This window comes from Hipposideros armiger, unplaced genomic scaffold (genome assembly GCF_001890085.2).
Source record: "Hipposideros armiger isolate ML-2016 unplaced genomic scaffold, ASM189008v1 scaffold_469, whole genome shotgun sequence".
In the NCBI taxonomy this organism is placed as follows: domain Eukaryota; kingdom Metazoa; phylum Chordata; class Mammalia; order Chiroptera; family Hipposideridae; genus Hipposideros; species Hipposideros armiger.
Window position 1 is genome coordinate 1,342,234 of NW_017731819.1, and position 16,990 is coordinate 1,359,223.

At 54.7% G+C, this 16,990-nt stretch overlaps 1 protein-coding gene and 1 long non-coding RNA gene across 3 annotated transcripts in view; one reads left to right on the forward strand and one right to left on the reverse strand.

Annotated features, from left to right (window-relative positions):
• The window catches only part of PODN (podocan), a 22,925-nt gene extending 5,941 nt beyond the window's left edge, over positions 1 to 16,984 (reverse strand). For both annotated transcript variants that reach the window (XM_019666429.1, XM_019666428.1), the window contains exons 1-8: positions 16,863 to 16,984; positions 9,866 to 10,182; positions 8,450 to 8,543; positions 7,083 to 7,147; positions 5,337 to 5,446; positions 4,049 to 4,205; positions 3,626 to 3,741; positions 2,484 to 3,141 (exon numbers count right to left, since the gene is read on the reverse strand). In XM_019666429.1, coding sequence (XP_019521974.1) covers positions 2,484 to 3,141; positions 3,626 to 3,741; positions 4,049 to 4,205; positions 5,337 to 5,446; positions 7,083 to 7,147; positions 8,450 to 8,543; positions 9,866 to 10,177 — 1,512 coding nt within the window. In that variant the 5' untranslated portion in view covers positions 10,178 to 10,182; positions 16,863 to 16,984. The remainder of the gene's footprint in view (positions 1 to 2,483; positions 3,142 to 3,625; positions 3,742 to 4,048; positions 4,206 to 5,336; positions 5,447 to 7,082; positions 7,148 to 8,449; positions 8,544 to 9,865; positions 10,183 to 16,862) is intronic.
• LOC109395436 (uncharacterized) lies at positions 3,032 to 9,162 on the forward strand. The gene is made up of 3 exons (XR_002126660.1): positions 3,032 to 3,119; positions 6,780 to 6,890; positions 9,032 to 9,162. It is a non-coding gene; the product is annotated as an uncharacterized LOC109395436 (long non-coding RNA).
• Positions 16,985 to 16,990: the final 6 nt, after the last annotated feature.

A 16,990-nucleotide genomic window follows, 5' to 3' on the forward strand; every position in this document is an offset into this window, starting at 1 on the left:
GCCGGAGCCTTGGTTAATGCCCATGGTAAACTGAGTCAGTAGGGCTAGATCCCTGGCTTTATTCTTATAAAGTCTGACATTGTGGAAAGACAGAAACATGTGTGAGACTGCTACTTTGATAGCCATGTCCCGCTCACGACAGGAAGCTGGGGGCCACGAATCCAGATTCAACATTCAAGCGGAGCACAAGCTTCACGCACCATAGGGAACCTCCATGTCACCTCCCCTGCCTACAGGGCTCTCTGTTCCCCACTGTGTTCCCTCCACACAGCTCCAGCATTTCCTCTTTCATTCCACACATCCTCTGTGCTGAGGACATAGAATCCACTGAGACACTGCCTCTACGCTCAGCAAGCCAGGCTGGCAGGGGAGATGGACACAGGAGCTGACAGTAACAGCTGACGGAATGGGGCCCTGATGTGGAAGCCTGGAGGAGGAGCCTGACAGTCTCAGGTAAGGGGCATTGACAGCAGCCAGCACAGGCTCTGAAGCAGCAGAGCAGCTTCTGCTTGTAGAAAGACCCAACAGTGAGAGGAAGACCCCCCACACCAGACACTCTCTCCCTGAATGAACTCACCCAGGCCCAGGGAAGTGTTTGACCTGCCCATCATTTGTGGCTTCTGGAGGAGGTGACACCTAAGCTGAGTCCTAGGTATAATCCAGGAGGGGAGTGACCCTCCAGTTGTCTTATTCCCTGCTAGGGCCTCAGTTCTAGAACTATGTCTGCACATGGTGGGGGCTCGATAAAGGCTTGTGGAATGAATGAGTGAGCAGGTGTCATCTTGTGGAAAAGGTGCTTCCAGCAGAGGATCCAGTATGAACAAAGCCCAGTGTACCTGTGAAAATAAGAAGCTTGGCTGGGAGCAGGGGCACGGCAGGCCTTGAAGGCCATGGCAAAGATTCTAGTCTGGATGCTAAGGGCAATGCGGAGCCACAGAAGGGTTCTGGGCAGGAGCATAGGCTGAGCACGTGTTTTTATACCCTCTGATTGCATATGGAGTACAGAGGTGGAGAGTTCCTAGGAAGGTTGGGTCCAGGCAAGAAATAGGGTGGCTTGGCTGGGGGTATGGGCAACAGGAATGGAGAGAAGTAGACAGACTGAGATGTGATGGTAGAACTGGCAGGGTGTGGTAACAATGGGCATTGGAGGGCAGACAGTATGAAAAGGAGATGTCAAGGGCAGCTTCCAGGTTTCCCATGGGCACCTGGGTGGATGTCGCCCCCTTCAGCGAGTTAGAAAATGCAGAAGGAGGAGTGGGTGTAGAGGAGAGGACAGTGGGGTTTGGGTCTCTTGAGAAAAGGTTCCTGAGGTATACCCAAGAGGGGCAAGCACAGGTGGTTGGATCCAGGTGTCTGGCACTCAGCAGGGCAGTCTGGGTGAGGAGAGGCCCCAGCTAACACTGCTTCTGCAGAGCCAGCTGCCTCCCCCCAACTCTATCCTGCTCCACCCTCAGGGCTCTGCCTCACCTCCTGTCCCCTGCCCCCCCTCCCCAGACACACTCAGACATACCCATCCTGACAGCTCCCCCTACTAACTCCCCCCTACCAGGCGAGGGCCCTGGTTCCAGCAGTGAACACAACAGACTAAAATGCCTGCCTTTATTCTAGTGGGAAGAGCAGGCAACAAACAAGCAAACAGATGACCTAATGTCCGGAAGGGATGAGGGTTACAAAGAAAAACAAAGCAGAGGAAGGTGGTAGGCGGTGAGGGAAGACCTCCCAAGGAGGCGACACTTGAGCAGATCCCTAAGAAAGAGGGAGTAGCAAGCCCTGAGGACATCTGGGGCAGAGAGGACAGGAAGGCAGAGGTCCTGAGGCTCCCTGGTGGTCCTGGTAGGGCAGCAGAGTGGCCTGGCAGCACCTCGGCCTTGCTTCCCAGGTTTCTCTAATAAAGTTCCTTTCGGTCCCTCATTGAGTCAGGAGCTTTCATTGTAAGAAGCTCGATTCATATGGCCAGACGTCCTGCCTGACTCTGACCATGGTCACAGCAGCCACACCCACTGGCCAGCCGCAGAATGCCTCAAGTGGATTCCTCCAGCCCTATGCAGACCACATCATGGGCCTTGCTGCCCTCCCCGCCCCCAAGCCCAGGCTTCTCTAGGCACATATTCCTATGCCTCTGAGTGGGTGAGCTTGACTCTCTGCCACCTGAACTGCCTCTATCCCCTAGTCCTCCTGAACCATGGACCCCCTACCTGTACCCATGACCTCCCCTTACCCATATCCTCAAGCCTGTAACTGCAGGTGGTGAGCTCAGCCTGGTCATACCAGCAGTATTCTGCCCTTCACGCCTATACCCAGGCAGACCAGCCATACCCTCTACATGGCCCAGCCCCCAATCCTAAGGCCCAGCCCCCCAGCGGGTACCTCCCTCATGGCCCAGCCCTCCTGCACACCCTTCACCAGGGACCAGCAGATGGGTGGGCTCAGGGCAGCCATACCAGTAGCATGCCACAGGGACATAGCCTAGCCCCGCCCCTTACCTGCAGATGGGCGAGGTCAGCCCAGGCGCGGGGGCCCAGAGCCCGGCTACGCAGCCGGTTGCCTGTGAGGTAGAGCTCACGCAGCTGGGCCATGCCGGCCAGAGCCCCGCGTGCCAGGGCGGCCAGCTCATTGCGCTTGACCTTCAGCACGTGCACGTTGCGGGGCAGCCCCGGCGGCAGCGTATGCAGTCGGTTGCCGGATAGATCCAGCGAGCGCAGCAGGCGCAGCTTGCGGAAGGCGTCGCGGTGCACTTGCGGGCTGGTGATGCGATTGTAGCTGAGGTTGAGCTCCTCCAGGAAGTAGGTGGTGGCGAAGTCGTCGCGGCCGATGCCAGTGATCTGGTTGTGCAGGATCATGAGGGTGCGCACGCGGCGGGGCAGGCTGCTGGGAACGCGCTCCAGCGCGTTGTTGTACAGGTGCACCGTGTGTAGCCGCTTGAGGCCCTGGAAGGCCCGCGGGTGGATGCCGTGCGCGCGCAGCTGGTTGCTGTGCAGCAGCAGGTACTCGAGGCTGCGGATGGGGGTCAGCACGTCCGCATCCACGCTCCGGATGGCGTTCTTTTCCAGGTGCAGCAGAACCAGGCTGCGTGGCAGCCCTGCTGGGACCCGAGACAAGTTGTTGCTGGACAGATCCAGGTACTCCAGGCTGGAGAGCTTCCTGGGAGGGGCAAGGGAGGGAAATTAGGACGTTTGGCTGGAGTCCTAATTTCCTAATTTGGCTCTGTCCTCTCCAAGCCTCTCATTGGGCTATTCATCGACATTGGTGTAAGAAGGATCTAGCATGGTTCTGGACACTAGGGGTTTGTTTATTCGAAGACCAATTGTTTAAGGCCTTTTGTGGCTACACTGGGCCCTAAGGAAAATGAAAATCTATTTGCCTTCCCCAAGAATGCTTCAGTTTCTATTTTGTACCAAGACGCCAGCCTCTGCAAACCCTTCCTTGCCTCGTTGGGATTTTGGCAGGCCTTATCCATATGTATCGCTTGTTCTCAGGCATGGAAATGTCAGCAGAGGCATGAGACTCAAAGTTCCTTCTCCAGGGAACTGGCCAGGGCAGGTGGGCGTGGGACGGCCTCCTGGGTGGTCCCTAGGAGGAGCTTCCCTGGGCACCTTGTCCCCCGAGGGCTCTGGCAGGGGCTCACCAGAAGGTTTCGTTGTCCAGGCCCTCATCAGTCAAGTAGTTGTTCTGCAGGTAGAGCTCCCGAAGGTTGCTCAGCTCACTGAAGGCACCTGGTGGGATCTTCTCCAGCTTGTTGTTCTGGGGGATGGGGCCGTGGGGAAGGGAATGTGAGGGATAGCCAAGGTGCAAGAGCAGAGTCTTGGGAGGAGATATGGAGAGGGGTCTGTGGAAGACACAGGGAGCGGGCCCAGGCCTAGAGTACTCCAGGTGTGTGGCTGACGGCCAAGTGCCCAGGCTTCTGCCTACTTCTCTGCAGTAGACACTGTGCCCTCTGGCATGTGCCCAAGGCCCCACAGCCTCACCACTGTGCCCATGTGGGCCTGGGCTCTTACCCCACTGTGGGTCCCTGCTCTGGGGGTACCCCTTCCTGCCCTCTCCCTCCCACCTTGAGGTGCAGCTTGTAGAGAGCAGGCGGCAGGTGCTTGGGCACGTGGCGCAGGAAGTTGCTAGACAGGATGAGGATCTCGACGTTGCTAGAACCATTGAACATGTTGTCTGGCAGCCCGGCGTCCGCCAGCTTGTTGTTGTGCAAGTACACAGACCTGGGGGACAAGGCACAGGTCGTCACCCACCCAGGCTCCCAGCCCCAGCACTAGCCCACCTGGTGAGCCTCCAGACTTTGTTCAGGTTGGGCCTGGGGCCCAGGATACCCTCTTCCCTTCTGAAGACCCTCAGACCCCACCTAATCCAGTTCTCCCTACACGGTTGAGGGGACCAAGGACCCACCTACACAGCTGAGGGGACAAAGTTAGTGGCAGAATTAGGATTTCCTGATCCCCAGTCTGTGTGCCTCCATACCCTTCAGGGTTCTCAGTCATTTCCTGACTGTCCCAGCTCTGGATTCCTTGCCTGTCAAACCCACACAGTTGGCTCTGAGTTCCATGGGACTCGCTGAAGATGGGGAGTGTCTCTGATGCCCAGCACAGGGCCTGGCTCAGAGGAGATGACATCTCATTCATTCATCAAATATATAGTGAGTGCCCTTACATGTTAGGACTGTTCTAGACTCTGAAGATGTAGCAGTGGAAACAGCCAACAAGACCCTGCCCTCGTGGAGCTAACATAGTAGGAGGAGAGAAGACAAGGAACAAAAGAAACACATAGAAGATACAGCTCATTCTTGCTGTATGCCTCTCTTGGGCCTCAGCCTTCTCATCTGTGGTATGGGACCACACACAGCGGCCCTGGCTTTAAGGGAAGATGGAAAGAATTGAGTGAGGTGACAGATTCAGGGACAAAAATGGCACCAAGGATAGTCAGCCTCATCCCAGCACTACCCTGCCCTGCCCACACACCTGGGCCTCACTTTTACCAAAGCAGCTCTCAGCAAGAGACAGCACTGCCTGTTGGAAGATGCTTTTACACCAGGGGCTGGGGAAGGAAGAAAGCACCCTTACCCAGCTCCCACAACCCTTCAGACATCACCCTCTGTCTTCGCCTCCTGGACTGATTTCTCTTCACGCTTTAGATCTTGGCCTTTGGATCCTGTGCCCCTGCCACCCCTGGGCGTCCCTCACCACTGCCCTGAGCATGGGCATCATGCCTACACTGCAGGGCATGGCCCTCTTCCAGAGCTTGTTTGGATCTTCTCTGCCTCACTCAGGGTGGCAGCCTCTGCCTCAGCTCCTCCCACCACCCCAGCCTGAGCCCAGGGTCCCCCTCTGACCTCTGACCTCAAGTTTGGCTTCTGGCCAAAGGTGAGCCCGTAGATCTTGGTGAGATAGTTGGCAGCGAAGTCCACACTGATCAGGGTGTTTGGCAGGAATCGGGGTGCCAAGGTCAGCTGGAAAGGGGAGAGTTGGGGTAGGAAAATGAATGGAGGGGCAGAGGCCAGCTCTGGGTGCCACTGCTTGCTGCTTATCTGGGCCCCTTTGATTTGTCTCCTCCCTGTAACCAAAGCCATCTTTCTAAAATGGAAACTGGTCCCACTCCCCTGATAACATAAAAACAGAATGTCTATTGCTCCCATAGCCCTTGAGCTAGACATTCAAAGCCCACCAGGCCTGTCCCCTGCCCTGCCTGTCCTCCTGGTCTCTCCCCTCACTGGTCCCCAATGCTGGCCCTCTGTCCAGCCACAGCGAGCATGCTCACTTCCCAGACACAGCCCACAGTGTCCACCCTTCATTCATTCAACAGTAAACCCTGAGTCTACAACATTCCAGGCACGGTTCCAGAAGCTTGCTGGGCAAGTCCTGGGGAACAAGACAGAGAAGTACCCCTACCCCGCCCCTGCCCCGCCCAAGCTTGCATCCTATGGAGAAAATAATAAACAGGGAATAAAAGTATTTGATAGTGATCTCTGCTATGCAGGGAATTCAAACAGGCTGAAGAGAGAGAGTGACTGGGTTAGGGGCTCAGGGAACAGGTGACGCTTAAGGCATGATGGCACCACAAATGTCATCTAAGGGGAGAACACCCACAGCAACAGGAGTACTGAGTGTAGGACGGGCATGGGGGTTTGTGGGATGTGGGGCCTGGAGTTGAGCAAGAGGGTGGGGAGACAAGTTAAGAGAGGCCCGCAGGACACAGGGAGAAGTGTGGCTTTTATTCTGGGCCAAAGCCAAAGCCATTGTGGATGGTTTCAAGCAGGGAAGGGGGATGTAGGGGAGAAGCGGGGCATGATTTTTGAAGGTCACTGTGTATACTCTGAGGAGAAGGGCAGCAAACGAGGAGGCAGGGGCACCCAGGTGTGGGATGGTGGACCTGTGCCAGGGGCCTGAGGGCTTGCAGTGGGACTGGATGTGGTGAGTGAAGCACTCCTGAGTTTGCCCTCAGACCAGCAATGCTGTAGATGATTGGAGATGCCTTTTACAGAGATGGAGAGACAGCAGGAGGATTGAGGGCTGTGAGTGGGAAGCAGTAATTCTACTTCCATTGGACATCTAGGGGAGACATCCAGGAGTAAGGCGGATCTTTGAGTCTCAAGTAGGAGGAGTGGAAGAGGCTGGTGAATGCCATTGGATGTGGCCATGATGTAGATAGACTCTTCCAGGGAGAAAATGGGTCATCTCCAGAGAGTTCAGAGTGTGGGGGCCAGGACAGAGCCCTGGGGCTTGCCAAATATTTTGAGGTTGAGTGTGTTTGTGCCTTTTCTCTTGCTGTTCCTTCTACTGTAGTGCCCTCTGCCTTGGGACTCCTGCCTGAATTCCTGTTACCCTTCAAGATCCTGCAAATGCCATTTCCTCCAGGAAGCCCTGAAAGTGACTCCGGAGTTTCCCTACACTCCTGTAAGCCTTGGCCTCTGTCTTCACTGACCACTCTGATGCCCTGGGTAAAAGTGTGGGATCTGGACCATGTCTGAGCAGCAACAGGGACCCAGGGGCCAGCCCAGAACAGGCCCTGGTGAAAGTTTCCTGAGCTCAACCCCTGACACCAGGGGGCTCGGGCAGCACACCTCCACCCTGCTGCAGGCCCCTCACCTTGTTATTGGCCAGGTACAGGTAATTGAGGTTGGTCAGATGCTCAAATGCCTCCTCCGGAAGCCCTTCAAAGGACAGGCATCGGTCAGAGCCCTGGATGAAGGAGACGCTACAGGGGAGCACACCAGCACCAATCCCCCCAAGCCCACCCCACTTGCCCGGACTGGGGAGGGCACTCCCTGAGGCAGGTGTGGCTCTGTTCCCTTCCCAGCCAGCCCCACATGCCTGCCCAGCTCCTTGCTTACAGGAGCTCACATTCAGAGGAGCAGATGGGAAGTGTCCACTGAGGGATGACTATTCCTTCACCTGGGCCACCTGGGTGGGAATGGGTCCCCATAAGGTCAGGCCATTGGACAGAGCCTGACCTTTCCCTGCCAGGAAGGAGTGCTCTCCTGGGGGGACCCCCAACGGGTCATACCTGGCCCCATGGCAGGGCTGGACTGCAGCCTTTAGGCCTCCACCATCTGGCCCACCCCTGCCCCATCTAGCGTCAGGACTTGGCTGTCACTGGGAGCTCGGCCAATCTGGCTCTTCTCCAGGCCTGAGGCTGGCCTATGACACTCGGTTCCAGGCTCCCAGACCCTCAGACGCTGGGACTCACCCAATTATCTAATGAGAGGGAACAGTTACATAAACTGTGCAGCATCCCTCCATGGAATACCCTGTTGCTGCTGCTGTTGCTGCTGCTGCTGCTGCTGCTGTGTAAAATGGTGGCCATGGAGAGTTTTAGCAACATGAAAAATGCTGCTGAGCTAACTGCTGAGAGAAACAAAGCACTTCCAATAGGTATAATACCTATACTAGAAATTCCGCTAGGAATTAAAAAACACAAAAAAGACTGGACTGGATTGTGAGGATGGTTGTACAACTGTATAAATTACTAAAACTCATTGAATTGTACCTTTAAGTTGGATGAATCTTATGATATACAAATTACACCTCAATAAAGCTGCTTCTTAAAAAAATAGAAATATACCAAAATGCCAATAGTAACGAACTCCCAAGTGGCAGAATTATGACTGGGCTTTTATTTTCTATTTTACTTTCTATATTTCCAATTTTTCTATTATAACCAAAATTACTTTCATCATCAGAAAAAAAAATCACTTTTTAATACTTGAGGACTCCATAACCCTTTGATTCTAAAGACCTTCTGTGAACTGAGGCGTCTACAACAAAGGTCTCTAAAGCCTCTCTCCTGAGCCAACTCTCAGGTCTCAGAGACACCCACAGGGAGCAGGACCCACTGCCAGCCCAGCCCAGACCTGCTGTTTTCCACATCCTGGGGTCTACAGGGTGGGGCTGTCCCCAGGGACACTGAATTCCCTGCCTGGCGGCCCCATCCCTGGCTCTGGGTGATCTCTCACCTCGGGAAGTCAGGCGGTTGTTCTGAAGGTTCAGAGTCTCCAGCTGATGCAGCCGGGAGAGCTCCTGGGGGTAGATCTTCTCCAGCTGGTTATTCTGGGGAAATGGAGGGAGGAAGTGGTGAGGCGGCTGCATGGGGGTAGGCCCGCCCCGATCCTCAGCTCAAGTCCCAGGAGCCATTCCCTCTGTTGGGCACCTCCTTTGGAATTCTCCCCTGTAGTGGACAGACCCTGGGTGCTGGCTCTCGGCCAGGCTCAGATCTGGGTGGGCACAGTAGTGACCACAACAGACGTGTGGGTTCCACCTTCTAGGAGCCCATACATACAGTGTTCACAGGCAGTTCAAACTTGAAGTGTCGTTTCCCCTCCAGACCTGCTCCCTTCATGTCCAACCTGATGTCCCTCCCTAGCCCATTCTCTCCACCCCAGCTCTGCATTCCTCTACCCCATAGAACGCTTTAAAACCTGGGTCAGGTACCATCTCCTCTAGAAGCCTCCCTGGGTTGGACTGGGAGCTGGATTAGGAGCTGCTCCAGGTTTTACAACTAGTTCTTCTATCTTCATCTGTTATCTCTACCTGTTTAGGTCTCTGCCTCCCTCACAGACTGTGAGCACCTCAAGGGGAGGGCAAGTCCAAATCCTCCCTACATGCCCAGCACTGTACACAGGACCAAAGGCAGAGAGTAAGTACTCAGGAGATATTTTATGAATGGATGAGCGAGTGAACGAACCAACAACAAGTGCTATTGTCAACTTGTCCCTTTCCTTCATAGGCTACCCTCCCTGGGCTTGGGCTCCCACCTCCTGCCAGCCCAGACCCACAGGGCTGTGTGACCCTGGGCGAGTCACTTTTCTTCACTGGACCTGATCTCCTTTGGAAATGGGTGTAACAGTACCTTCCTCTCCCTCAGGGCTACCAGGCCACACAAGAGTGATCACAAAGTGAGCCCGTGTTCCCGGAGTCCCAGCCTGGAACACTGTGTCCCACTTCCTGTACCTCAGCTGGAGAGAGCCCTCTGTTCTCTGAGCCCCCAGAGCGCTCTATCGGGGTCCACTTTGCTCTTGTTTTCCTGGCCTGTCATGGTGTCTAAGGTGCCCTGACTATCTATTCAGAGGGTCAGCTACTGGGCGGGCCTGTGTCCATTTTCTGACAGGGACTGATTTAGCTCATGGGCCTCAGCCCAGGCTCCCTGCAGTGAAACAAAGCAGGTTATATCATGGTGCTCTGTGACCAGGACACCAATCAGCATGGGGACACCTCATGGTGGAGTCAGATCCTTGTGTCTGACCTGCCCTACACCATGTGTCTGGGGGTTCTGGGCAAGCAGGAAGCTGTGACTGGGGGAAGGGGGGTTCTGGGACAAGAGTTGTGAGTGTCAGAGCAGCCCCTGGTGACCATTGGTGCAGGGCTGGCCTCACCTGCAGGGACAGGTGGTTGGTGTGTTCAGGCAGGTCCCCTGGGAACTCGCGCAGGTCAATGCCGCCACAGTCCACAACACCCTCCTGGGAGCAGGCACAGTCTCGGGGACAGTTGATGGTGGCCGGGCCAGGCCCCGGCTGCTCAGGGCTCAGGACCAGCACAGGCTCCTCCTCCACAAATTCGTTCTCTTCAGGGCTCAGGCTGTGGGCGCCATTTCGGCCAAACACAGGGGCCCTCACCGCAAGTGCTGGTCCCAGCTGCAGCTGCGATGGCAACAGCAGCAGGAGCAGCAGCGCTTTATTCCGGGCCATGGTGCCTGCAGGAGGGATTGCATCAGACCCACCTTGGCACCAGGGCTGACTTAGCCTGACTTAACCATTAGGCACCAGGTTAGGGCCCACAAAAGTCATAATGGGGCCCTCCTTGGCACCAAGCATAGCCCACTCTGGACCCTGTCCTCAGCATGCATTGATCTGCTGACTAGCGCCCTCCCCTCACCACCCACCCCATCAGGGTTGCCCTCTGGAGGGGTGAGGTGAAGCTCTGTCTTTAGGCAGGTCTGTGAAACCTCCTGCAACCCTCATCAGGACTGGCCCCAAGGAATCTGTACCCCCACTTCATGGAAGAGGGAGCTGAGGCCAGGAAGAGCTGTGACGTGCAGGACTTGGCCTGGACTTTGCTGAGCTCTCGCTGCCCTGGCACAGGCAGTGTTGGGAGGCCTTGTCCCTTCTCCAGCCTCCACAAGCCATGGTAAGCCAGGACCAGCAGAGTGTGTCCCAGCTCTTCACTTGCCATTCTAGGATCTTCAGGACTTGGCCCTGCCTCTCTTCCATTGCCCCCACCTACCTGCCCCAGTTATACAGGTCTGTCTAGTAGTGCCTCCCCTAGGCCTTTGCCTATGCTGTTCCCTCTGCCTGGAATGCCGTCCCCCTCTCTTGTGCAATCAACAACTTCTCCAAGAACCAATTCCAGCATTGTGTCCTATGGAAAGACTCTGAGATGCCCCAGTGCTCCCCATTACTGTGGAAATCTGCCAGTGCCACCTCCCAGTGCCAGTAGTGACCCCAGTGCCGCCTCCCCATCCTCCATCCCCCAGGGTTTGGCATGAGTTGGTTTGGGTTGTGAACGTGTGAAGGTGTCTTTCTCCCACACAGGGCTATGAGCCACTCTCTGTGTCTAGGGGGAGGCCCAGCCCAGAGCCGGGCACAGAGTAGGCATCAGTGAATGGAGCTACTGCTGCCCCAGGACTTGCTATGCTCACATGACCGCTGGCACCTGCAGGAGACCACTCCCCAGCATGGTCCCCTGGTGCAGCAGGGCGTGGGGTACAGGAGATGGCCTCAGGCCGTTGATGAAGATGCTGGGGTTCCATAGTCCCAGCAGCCCCATGGGTCTGGCTTGGCTCTGGACTGGTCCCCGGAGTTCATTTTTCAGGAACTCACTCATAAAACATCTCTGGGGGTATATAATAAGTTGTGGCAGGTGGTAGCTCAGCTACACTGGCTCTGGAGTCCCACAGACCCCAGTCAAGTCCCCTCCCATCACTTAGCAGCTCTGTCCTCTCTGAGCCTCAGCTTCCTCATCTTACAGATAACACGTCTGAACTCACTTCTGTGAGGAGTCCTCAAGGTAACAGATCAAAGTGTTTGGCACCTATTAGGTGACAGGCACAGCTATCATCGCCGCAGTGAATATGCAAGCATCCAGGCCTGGGGGCACCATTCCTCAGTCTGAGCCTCTCCCCCATACCATTAGATTGGGGAGCACAACCCACAGAGCCATTAGAAGGGTCTGATGAGATGCTGGGCCTGGGAGGGCTGGGTAAGCTGGGAACTTGACAATGACATTGATGTCTTGTTAAGAAGGCAGGCTCTGGAACTAGACAGCCAGGGCTGCAAGCTCAGCTCTGGCTCTTATCAGCTGTGGCACTTTAGGCAAATGTTGTCACCCTCAGCTTCCTCACCCATCCATGGAGGGGTAATAGGGCTGTCCTAATGGGGAGGCTGTGAGAGTCACTGGGATGCACGAACTGTACACAGTAAGTGCTCAGTAAGTGCTCTTCCCACCACTAATATCTGATCTATGGGCCTTGTTCACATCCCAACCACACCACTGCCCACTCCAAAACCCTGTGCTTCTCCCCTTTCCCTTGTCTAGATCCTGCTTGTGTTTTTTGGTCCAGTCCCAGGCACATCTCCTTCCAGAAGATTTGCAGATTCTCGCCTCCTGGGAATTCCTGCCTCTCTGGGGCTGCTGCAGCATTTCAAACACCACTCTGCCTTACTCCTTGGCTCAGCCAGCTCTCCAAGGTGAGGCCCCATCTGTCCCTGGCCCTGTGCTGGGCATGGGAGGGATACAGGTGAGATGCATAAGTTCTCTGCTATCGGTCTGGTGGGGGGCATCAGACCCCAGTATAATAACCATTGTCCCCAGACTGGGTGAGCCCTATAAAAGAGGCACAAGGCCTCAGAGGAAAAGGTTGAGGAGGGAGAAGAGGGACAGCAGCCAGGCTTACTTGACCCTATAGGTCCTCAAGGCCTAAGCAGACTCGGGCCTCAGCCCCGGCCTGGCAGGGAACCAGGGAGCCCAGCACATACAGTCTCAGGCTCTGGGGATCAGTCGGTAGCACCCTGGCCCTATGCCCACCCTATCATATCCCTGCTGCCCCCATCCCTTGAGCAAATGGACAATAAATCCTTGGCCAGTCTACAGACCATCATTCCCATGGCACATTATAACCCCAAGCAAGCGCAACAGACTTCAGCCACCAGAGCCACCAGCATTAGTCTGTCTGACCCTGCTTCAGATCAGGACTCTGGGAGGGGGCGTGTGGGCCCAGGTCCCAAATTCAATCAGGGCAGAAGACCAGGGAGAAGGATCCTTTCTACATATCCTGTGCACTCGCTGGACCAGCTATTTTTCCTCCTTCATCTTCAGTTTTATATCTGTAAAGATCTGTAAGCTGTATCTGTAAAAATATGTAAAAATATATAGCATTATGAGCTATACTGAAAATGTTATCACCACTTTATAGATGAGGGAGCTGAGGCCCAGTAGGATTGGCCAATATAACACAACTATTAAATGGCAAAGCAGAGCTCCCAGCCCAGGTCTTAACCGCAATGCTATGGTTAATGCAAAGCACAGGTGGGCACTGAGGACACAGACAGACCACTCAGGCAGGGCTCCTGCCCTTAAGAAGCTCATACCTGGCCTGTCCAATGTGATGGCCACATGTGGCTGGCTACTGAGCATCTGAAATGTGGCTAGTCTAAACTGAGAGGTCCCGTAAGTGTAAAATGTAGTGTACATGGGTTTCAAAGACTTAGTACAAAAAAGAATGTAAAATATCTCATTATTATATTAGTGATATCTCATAAAATATCTCATTTATTTTTATATTGATTACATGATAGTATTGTGGATCTTTTGAGTTAAATGAATTATTAAAATTAATTTTACCTGTTTTTTTTTTACTTTTTTTAATGTGGCTTCTAGAAAATTTTACATAATATTTGTGGCTTGCATTAGTAGCTCACACTATATTTCTATTGGACATTATGTATAAATTGCACTCGTGGCTCACATTATATTTCTATTGGACATTATGTGTAAATTGAGTATTATAATCCCAATGTCATCAGAGTGTGATGGAGGAAAGCTACAGTCCATAGGAACCCAGAGGAGGCCTAACCCTGCCTGGGGCTAAGAAGGCTTCCCAAAAGTGATGCCTTATTGAGCCATGAAGGATGACTATCAGGCAAAAGAGAAAGGGTGATACAAGCAAGGGGTCAGCATGTGCAAAGGCTTGGGGGCAAAACAGCCCATGTTATAACCTCTACAAAGCTGACTAGCGTGTCTGGTGGAGGTTGGGGACTGGGCCTGGTGCAAGTAGGCAGTACTACAAGTCCAGGTGAACAAGGGACTTAAAATCTAGGTTAGGGAGACTGGCCATTTATTTTTGGGGAGATGAAGAGCTATTGAAGATCAGGAGTCTATTTTAGGCAAGTTTATGGACCAATGGGGAGCTCTCAGAGGCTGTGCAATGGTGCAAGCAAGGAGGGAGGTGCTAAGCTGCAGGGATGGAGTGGAGGAGCTGGAATCGAGGGACAAGGAGGAATAACAGACAGGGCTTAGAGAGGTGACCCCAGTGTCACCTCCTCCTCCTTCCAGCTTGACCACCCACTATCATGACCTTGGGATCCTGGGAAGCTCCTTCACCTGGTTTGCTATGTGACCTTGGCCACATCACTGACCCACCTGAGTCTCACTTTTCTATTGTTGTTGTTCTAAGAATGTTGAAAAACATAATCCTCCAAGGCCCGTTCTATGTGCCCAGCCATGTAGGATCTGTGTGTGTGGAAGAAGAGGACAGAGCAGACCCCTGGTCTCTGAAAATCCCGAGTGAGGAGTCCCCCTGGTGAGGGAAAACTCACACCTTTGGGAAAGCAAATGCCTGGCGAGAGAAGCAGCTGTAGAGCTTCTGCGATGGAAGTACCTGGGTTCCAATCCTGACTACTGTGTGAGCCTCGATGAGTCACTTCAGTGCTCTGAGCCTCTGTTTACTAGTTTAGGCAATGGGGATGGGAGCGCCTCATGAGGATTAAATAAAATGACATGCCCAGCTGATGCTAGCACCCAGCAAGTGTGACATGCACACGCGGGGTTACTGTTACTAAGGACGTACCTGAGACCTGCTGCCCACCTCCCAACTCCCATCTCCAGGGAACCAAATCTCAACACCCTGAAGAGTTGAAGTGTGGGATTAAGACAGGACTAGAAGAAGGGGAAGGAAGACCCAAATCAGGAGGCAGATCTTCCATGCCCAGCATCACCTTTCTCCTCCACTCAAATTCAGTAAATACTCACTGATCACCTGCTCTGTGCTAGACCCCGAACAACTGCATCTTATAGACTCTAATAGAAATCCCAAGACTAAGAGTTAGTCTTTCTATGTTGCAGATGAGGAAACTCAAGCACCTGGGGTTACCATTGCTACCCATCCCCAACAAACTCCTATTCAAATGCCCCTGCTCCGAGAAGCCACTCCTGCCCCTTGGCTGGGGTAGGGAGTTCCTGGGGGCTCCCATAGCACCCCTGGCCCACTGCATCCTTCAGGTCTCAGTTGAGCCTCCCTGACTCCCCAGGCATGGAGTGGGTGCTCAGAACATGTTTACTGAATGAAGGAATGAATTTGTGAAAGGCAGAGTCAGGAAAGTTCTGCAACATTATCTGGTCTGACTCCCTCCGTTTACAGATTAGTATGTTAAAGGCAAGGCCAAGACTAGAATTTGTGTCTTCTGACTCCTGCCTGGAGCCTTGAACTGGTTTCGAAGGCTGAGTAGACATTCTCCAGGTGGACAAAGGGGAGGAAAGGCACTCCAGGCAGGGGGAAGGGCATGAGCAAAGGCACAGTGTGGGGATGGGGGAAGAGGGAGGTGTGCTTAAGGAAGGGTAAAGGGGATGGAGGTCCAAGTCTCCAAGGGCATTAGCCACTGTGCTAAGGTGTTGGTGACAGGGAGCCATCAAGGGTTCCAGGCAGGTCTTACCGTGTTTCCCCGAAAATAAGACCTAACTGGAAAATAAGCCCTAGCATGATTTTTCAGGATGTTCATAAGCCCTACCCCAAACATAAGCCCCAGTTAAGATCATCAGCCAGACATGACTGTTTGAATAAATGTAGATTTTCGTACATAAATAAATGTAGATTGTTGGAGCAAAAATTAATATAAGTCTGGTCTTATTTTTGGGGAAACATGGTAGGTACTGGGCTTAAAGGTGCCACCATTAGTCAACCCCTACCCAGGAGTCAGATAAGAGGGACAAAGTATGCTCCCACAAGATCTCATGAAAACTCATGTGAATCTAACATTTCCTAACTTGCCCTCCAGGCTAAAGTAGACTGGGCCCTGGGCCCTAAAAGGGGACAAGACCACCCAGGGGCTCTCCCAGTTCACACCAGTGGTGCCTCTTGGAGCTGGTGGACCACACTTCACTTTCCCTGGCCTGCCAAAGTCCAAGGGCTGATGCTCAGGTTGCGTGGGCCCCTAAAGTTCCTGAATGCACTCCCAGCGCCGGCCGCGCATCCCTCTGTGACTCCGGGACCCGGACCCAGTCAGCGCCTCTCGCACGCTTGTGCCTTCTCCTCTCTTGCCTCCCAGCCCCAGGCTCAGGGGCGGCCAGGAGCTTGGCGCCGCCACCTCCTCTTCCACCTGACTGCGCATCAGGTATTCTAACGCCGCAATCTGGTCTCTGCCCAGGCTAGGCTGACAGTTCAGGGACCTACAAACTGGGGCTTCCGCCGCTTTAGCGGGAGTGTGCCGACCCCTCTGCCGGCTCTCCGCGTCGCCCCACCCCAACCCCCTCCTCAGTCCAGCTGTCTCAACGGAGAGGCAGTCGCGAAGACTGACAGACGGACATCAGGCCGCCAGCTGAGAGCTCTGGCTCAACGAGCGCTGGGTCAGCTCCGTGGACGCGCGGGCTCTGCCTTACCTGTCCGCGCGTCCTAGAGACAGATCTCTGGCCCCCTCTAGACCTCAGTTTCTCTGTCTGTAAAGGGGTCGAAGTATGGACTAGCTGGGATGAATGACGTGGACATAGGCTGCGCCCGGGCTCTAGGTACAGGGGTGCACGCCCCTCCCCAGTTCCACCTGACCCCCACATTCCCCGTCGCCCGCTGGCGTCCTTCCACTTCCCCCCTCCCATTCGCCCTCAAATTCTTTCCAGATGTGCGCAGTGGGAGGGGCCTGGGGGCTGGGGCCAGCCCCTGGCCAGAGAAGTGGAAAGGCCCCTGCCGGGTCCGGATCGCTGAGGGGGTCGCGCCCCTGAGGGAGAGCTCCCCGGCGTGCCATCGGTGCAGGGCTCCAACTGAAGGGCGAGATGCGGCGGCCCCACCCGGGGCAGCTGCCCGGCTATCCGCACTAGGAGAGAAGTCCTAGTCCGCTGCCCAGGCTCAGCCCGGACCCCTCGGCCCAACCGGCCGCCCGCACCCGGTACCTGCTGCGCCCCTGCGCCGCGCCGCGTCCCGCCGGCGGAACGCGCTCTCCCGAGTCTCCGCTGCGCTCCGCGGGCGCGGGCTCCTTCCATTCAAGTCGAGCCGTGCGCTCGGCTACGCAAGTTTTGTT